This window comes from Capsicum annuum, chromosome 11 (assembly GCF_002878395.1).
Source record: "Capsicum annuum cultivar UCD-10X-F1 chromosome 11, UCD10Xv1.1, whole genome shotgun sequence".
In the NCBI taxonomy this organism is placed as follows: domain Eukaryota; kingdom Viridiplantae; phylum Streptophyta; class Magnoliopsida; order Solanales; family Solanaceae; genus Capsicum; species Capsicum annuum.
The window spans coordinates 15,165,666-15,173,020 of NC_061121.1; the positions used below are offsets into that span (position 1 = coordinate 15,165,666).

Below are 7,355 nucleotides of genomic sequence, written 5' to 3' on the forward strand. Positions count from 1 at the left end.
TTTTTGTAGCTATTAATATATAGAACTTATATCCCAATGGATCGTTTGGTTTGAAGATAAGTTATATTGTGATTAGTTATTCTAATATTATCTTTTATTGACAATTTGATTAGGTGTGTTAAAAATAACATGCATTGCATAATTTCTAAGAGCCGTATGTTTACAAAAAATTCCTCTATCTTATTTAGTTGAAGATGGGTTTGATGGACCTCAAGAGTATTTTGTCATTTTAATTGTCTTATCTTCAAATAATTAATTCATTTTTATCCTCTAATATAATGAAGATAACTTATTCTGATATTACTTACTAATATAACTTATCTCAACATTAATAACAATCAAGGATTTAGATAGTACTGAATTAATATTTCAGTAATATCTATGTTTGACCAACATATCAAATGACCCCTAAAGTGAAACTAGTTATATGAAAAAATAAAGGCAATTTGCCAAAACAAATGAAATTATGGTGATAATTAATCTAAAATGTCTTTGTAATATAAGTTTAATTAAATCCAAAACAAATGAATATTATGATGTCATTATGTAGGTTTACAATCATAATTTTGGAAAAGGTTAAATTCCAAAAATACCCCTCGAATATTAATAATGTGTACTTTCTTCATTTCCTTTTAGTTATCATAATTTTCTTTGTTAAGAGTTTAAAGATATAAATTTTGATTAATATTTAAGAATTTAGTTTTTCATCATATTGATATAATAAAATATGTAATATATAGTAGTATTTTTCGTATGATTTTTTAATATCTAAATTTTAATTTTAAATTATTGAATCGGTCTAATCTAATTTATCTTTAAAAATTAGTCAAACTACTCTCAGAAACGTGACAACTAAAAAAGAACGGGGGAAGTAACTAATAATTTTATACGTGAAATAAAAATAATAATCTCAACATAAAATTTAAAAGTAATTTTATTCTATATTTGGTTTAGGACATTAGCCAATTCCAAGATTATTTTATTCCACTATTTTTACTAAAACAGTAGAATTATTATTCATATAAAAGCGAAATAAATAATTCTACAAGATATCATAGCTCATGAAATATCTATATAGTTATCCCATCCCGCTTAACTAATGACCCTCTAAAAGTGTCTTCCTTAAATTTGAATATATCAATAAATCTATACTAAAATGGTGGAATTATTATTCCATCTAAAAAGCAAAATAAAAGAATTCCACAAGATGTCATAACTCATGAATTGTCCATACTTATCCTATCCCGCATATCAACCGACCTCTAAACAAGTTTTTCTTAAGTTTCAACATATCAATAGATCTATACTAAAATGATGGAATTATTATTTCATATAAAAAATGAAATAAAATAATTTCGTAAGATATCATAACTCATGAAATATTCGTATACTTATCCCATTTCGCTACGACCCTCTAAAATGTCCTTAAATCTCAATATATCAATAGACCTATATTCCATATAAAAAGCGAAACAAAATAATTTCTTAAGATATCATTAACTCATGAAATATCCGTACTTATCCCATCCCACATACTAAACAACCCTATAAAAAGTATTTCCTCTTAATTTTAATATATGAATACGTCTATACCAAAATGGTAGAATTATTATTTCGTATAAAAAGTAAAATAAAATAATTCTATAAGGTATCATAACTCACGAAAAATCCGTACTTATCCCATCCCGCATACTAAACGATTCTCTAAAAAGCTATTTTTCTTAAATTTCAATAGATCTATACTAAAATGGTGATAATTATTATTCCATATAAAAGACGAAATAAAATAATTTCACAAAATATCATAACTCATGAAATATCCGTCTTTATCTCATCCCGCATATCAAACGACCCTTTAAAAATTCTTCCTTCTTAAATTTCAGTATATCTTTTAATATATGAATATATGCGATAACGCAATTATATAAAATTTTTAACTATCCCATTCTGCATACCAAACGATCCTTAAAAGTCTTCTTCTTAAATTTCAATATATTTTTTAATATATGAGATACCGCAATCATAGAATATCCTTAATTATCATTTATCCCATTTCACTTACCAAACGACCGCTTAAAAGTTTTCGTCTTAAATTTCAATATATCTTTAAATATTTGAGATACCGCAATTATAAAATATCTTTCATGACTATCCCATTCTACATACCAAACGACCCTTAAAAAGTCTTCTTAAATTTCAAGTTCAATATTTTTTTAAATATATAAGATACCGCAACTATAGAATATCCTTGATTATCATTTATCCCATTCATCGTACAAATCGACCTCGAAATTCTTTTTCTTAAATTTCAATCTATGACATAACACAACTATAGAATATCCTTGATTATCCCATTTTGTGTACCAAACGAGCCCTTAAAAGTCGTTCTTCTTATTTTCAATATATTTTTCACAGATACTGCAGCTATAGAATATCCTGATTATCATTTAACTCATTCCACGTAACAAACGGTCCCTTAAAAGTTTTCTGCCAACCAATCCCTTAAAAGTTTTCTTCTTAAATTTCCGTATATGTTTCGATAAATGAGAAAACACAACTATAGAATATCCTTGATTATCTCATTCTGTGTACAAACGAGCCCTTAAAAGTCTTTTTTTCTTAAATTTCAATATATTTTTCACTATATAAGATACGGCAACTATAAAATATATTTGATTATCCCACTCCGCATACCAAACGATCCCTTACAAGACTTCTTCTTAAATTTCAATATATCTATCATAAATATATGAGATAGATCTTGACCGTTTAATTTAGTAAAAGAACGAATAATCCTCCCAAGATTACACGTTTGCCCATCTTTTTTGTGTTTTTTTGGCCTCTTTTTCTCAATTTTTAACTTTCATGCATGGAATTTTTCTCTAACTATAACACACAAAAAACAAAGTAAAAGAGAAAAAAATGAAAGAAAAAGTCTTTGGCTTTCTGTTATGATCATTTATTTTGTTTCTTTTATTAGTCTTTGAACAATTTTTGGCTTGTTATATGGCTATTTAAGTTCAAAGTTCTGATATTTATTTAATGTTCTTTGCTGTTTTTATTTTGGATTCTTGAAATACTGAATGTTTCAGCAAAAGGGTATTTTTCTTTTTATGTGTTTGTGACTTTATGTTGTGTGTAAGACTGAGATTACATAGATATGGTATTCAAAGATTCATTCTTTTTGTTGTAGGTTTGATTTTTTTACTTCACAAAAAGTGTCTTTTGAGTTCGGTGCAGTAAAGCTCCCGTTTACATCGATATGTTATTCAAAGATTCATTCTTTTTGTTTTTGGTCTGATTTTTTACTTCCTAAAAGGTGTCTAGATACGTCAGTACTAAAACTCTCGCTGCGTGTGCATCTGACTAGTTGATTGTGTTTTTGAATAATCCTTATTGCTTGAAAAACACTTTGTGATCTTTGTCCCAACCCCATAAGGCCAAAGTTTTGAACTTTTTCCAAGTTTTGTGTTTTCTTGATCTTCTTTTTTTATTTGGGGTTTTGTTTTTTTTGGGTGTTCTTGAAATGTGGAATATGATTTGAACTTGCAAGATTATTCAATTTTTTTTATTTTACTTGTTGATTTCTCTTTGAAAATTTTTGAACTGAAATGGAAGAAGATCAAGATTTGAAGTTTGTATGCAAGTTGTGTAACAAAAAGTACCCCTGTGGGAAGTCATTAGGGGGCCACATGAGATCTCATGTACTTAACAATTCAGATGAATTTGAGGAAAAGTTGGAGTCTTGGAGTGCTAGAGAGAATTCCCATCAATCAAAATTTGATCTTGGTGGGAATTCTGGCTATGGACTTAGAGAGAATCCCAAGAAAACATGGAGGGCTGTTGATTCAACTTCAGCTAATTTACTTCCTCAAGAAAAAGTTTGTCAACAATGTGGTAAAGTGTTTCAGTCATTGAAAGCTTTGTGTGGTCATATGGCTTGTCATTCAGAGAAGCTAGTGGTGGATAGTCATTCAGATACTGAAACTGATGATGATGATGAGGAGGAGGAGGAGGAGGAGGAGGAGGAGGAGGCAAAGCTGAGGAACCGATTATCATCGAAGACTAAGAGGTATAAGAGAATTGTAGTTAAGTCTTCTAATAATTACAGTTTAGTGAATAATAATAGTAGTGTTAATGTTAATTGTAATGGTTCATCATCGGTATCTGAGATCGATGAGAATGATCAAGAAGAAGTAGCCAAGTGTTTAATGATGTTGTCTAGGGATTCGGCGAATTGGAATGGTGTTAATTCAGTTGTTGAGTCTTCTGATAACAATTCTGTTGTTTTGGAGACTAAATCATCCTCTACTGACATGAGATTAGGTAGGAAGGATAGGCTAAAATGTGTTTATAATCAAGACGAGACACCGGGAACTAAGAAAAGGGAAGAAAGGAAGGTGAAACTTAGTGGTAATTTAGGTGGTGAAGCTGAATATGAGAGCTCTGATGATTCTGGATACTTTTTAGATGAAAATACTATAGTTGAATCGGACATATCAGTCGATGGATTCCATAGAAATGGGAACAGTAAATGGAGTACTACTCGAATGAGCAATGCTGTTTGGTGTGATGAGTCGCGGATTGATAAGGGAAAGGGCTTAAACAGAACCAAGAAATATCCAATAGAGTCGAGGAAGGATTTGAACGATGATTGTGGATTTGATGATTACCCGATAGCTGCATATATGGATAAATGTGAACCAAGAAAGCGAACTAAGGATAGTTCTTATCATCCAGAATTAGGTAATAAGTCCTTTAAGAAGATAAAACTCGGTCCCAAAAGTCCCGAAGGATGCAAAAATGTTGAAAAGAAGAAGTATGAGTGCTTGAACTGCAAGAAGAGTTTTAACTCTTTTCAGGCTCTTGGTGGACATAGACCGTGTCATAAGAAGGCCAATGCATATCTCGAATCTCTAAATGGAACTGGCGAAAGTAGCCTTGATGCTGATTGCGATGACAAGCATAGGGAAACGTCTAGCAGTAAAAAAACGGCTTCTGCTGCTAAAGATCTGTCTTACAGTCCTGAGAAAAAGATTAAGCTTAAGAAATCCAAAGGGCATGAATGCCCATTCTGTGACCGCGTTTTCAAGTCTGGTCAAGCTTTGGGTGGACACAAAAGGTCTCATTTTATTGTAGGTACTGAGCAGAACATGAATCGATCTTCAGCAGTCAAGAAAGAAGTTGATGATTTACTCGATCTCAACCTTCCTGCTCCTGTTGATGACGAGGATGATGATGAGCATGCACACCTTGTGTCTTGGTAGTTGGTGATAAACAAGGTTAAAAGACGTTTGAGCATTTGGCAGAGGCAATGCTAGAATGTAGAGACAATTTGGCAAGCATAGATACATCAATTTTTTTTTTTTGATATCAGAGAGGGTAGCAGTTTCATTCTTGCTGATCAGTTGAAAGAACCTCACATTTCTGTCTGATATTTGGCATATCTTTAGTATATGCTTCAAGTTTTGCTGGTTAAAAATATTCATTTAGGTTTGAGACATTTCATCTGTTACTCACTGTCTTATTCTAAAGCCAAGTGATTTATTTGGTTTTGCCATTATTTGATGAAGCTTTATCTCTATTGTCTACTTCTTTAAGCTTAATATGTGTGACGCCCTTGATGAATTTGTCATTCTCAAAGTTCACTAGAGGTAGGCTGTCTACATAACACCCTGGGTTGCGGTCCTTTCTTGGACCCTGCTAACGCGGGATGCTTTGTGCACCGGACTGCTTTTTACACTGTCTTCACTTATAGCAGGCGCGAGTAGCAATGTTCAGCCACACTGACACAAGAGTTGTGATTGTTTATAGTTTGAAATGGAAGCAAGTAATAATAGTAGTAACTATTTCAAAAATGCACTAGTTGACTAGTGGCACATAGATTCAGAATTTAGACGTTGTAGGTTTTGAGTTGAGAGACCAAGTTCTAAAATATATATATATCTAACTCTTATTTTTTTCTTGGCACTTTACTAGTCTTTTGGTGACTAGTTTTCTTGCAATCTAATAGTAGAAGTAACCAACAAGAGTAAAATATGGGAAAACACAAAGCTTATTGTGTCACCCCTCAAGATTGGAGAAAGGAATGATTAAATTTCAATAGGTATATAATGGATCATCAATCTTCAAATGTGTGAAACTAACTACTTTGACAAAAAAAACATAACATTTCTTTTTAAGGGGCGGCGGGGGTTTAAGGGGTGGATAGTGGTTGAGAAATATTTAAGGAGCAGAAAATTAGGAAATACAGTTAAACATACACTTTAAAAGCCAATTTTAACAACTTTGGTAAAATTAGTGCTTGTCCACGAATTTTTACTGGAATTTTAATACTAGATCAAAAGTAAACGAAGAACTTCAAATCTTAGCCTAAAAATAAGCCAATTTTTGAGAAAATGCACTTTCTAGCAAATAATGAAAAATAAAAAAAAATATGCACACAAACATTACTATGTAAGTAGTCAGAAATTTCGTGAAGGGTAATCAAACTTTAGATAAGTAAATAGTTCTTCTTTCAATGAATGGGGTATTGGGTGCAATGGAACATCAGTAAAATTAGATTAACTCGAACACAAAATAAATTCAAAGACATGATAAAAAAGTTCTTGTGTTCAACTGCCTAGTGAGTTTCCCTTTTGTCAAATAAATTCAAAAACTCGAAATTTAAGAGTAATACATTGGATTGTTTCGTTGCTGGTTAGAAAGAGAGTTTTTTTTTTTCTTTTTGGTTTTCCATCCGGTGTTCGGTGTCCGCATTGGAACCCCGACGAATCCGGATCGCGCGTTGCAGGGCTCATTAAGGTGGCAGTACTCCCAACAGAGTTTATTCCATATCCAGGGTGGCAGGGTCGAACCCTCGACCTCTGGTTAAGGATGGAGCAGCCCCATCCACTGCACCACAACCCATGTTGGTAGAAAGAGAGTTTATTCATGTATTAGAACTAGCATAGCTAATATCATGTTTGATAGTTTTTTTTAGTTGTTTTGTATAAAATTCAGCACGCTATATATGTATGGTGTTTGATTATTGTTTTACAATCTCACATGAATGAAATAAGTGTAAGTTATGAACTAATTGCCAAAAAAAGAAAAAATATAAGGCTATCAATTCACCAAACTAAGGTTCATCTCGTGTAGTCATTGTAGACTCGTACAAGGATATTGAGTAGACGACTGATGTATCAGACTCGACCCTATCTTTCGTAGCATGCATTTCTGTCCGTGTCGCAACGGATTCGATAAGCTATGTGTCCGCTGCACTAAGAACTGCCTTCGGTCCTCCTATTTTACTTACTTGTGGCAACCTTTCAACCGCCCAACGACTTATAAGGCTGGTCACTACTCCCACTGGG

The 7,355-nt window shown here is 32.2% G+C and overlaps 1 protein-coding gene across 1 annotated transcript; it reads left to right on the forward strand.

Annotated features, from left to right (window-relative positions):
* Nucleotides 1–2,789: 2,789 nt before the first annotated feature.
* LOC107846898 lies at nt 2,790–5,588 on the forward strand. The gene has a single exon (XM_016691172.2). It carries the CDS (start codon nt 3,612–3,614, stop codon nt 5,265–5,267), a length of 1,656 nt encoding a protein of 551 aa, XP_016546658.2. The 5' UTR covers nt 2,790–3,611; the 3' UTR covers nt 5,268–5,588.
* Nucleotides 5,589–7,355: the final 1,767 nt, after the last annotated feature.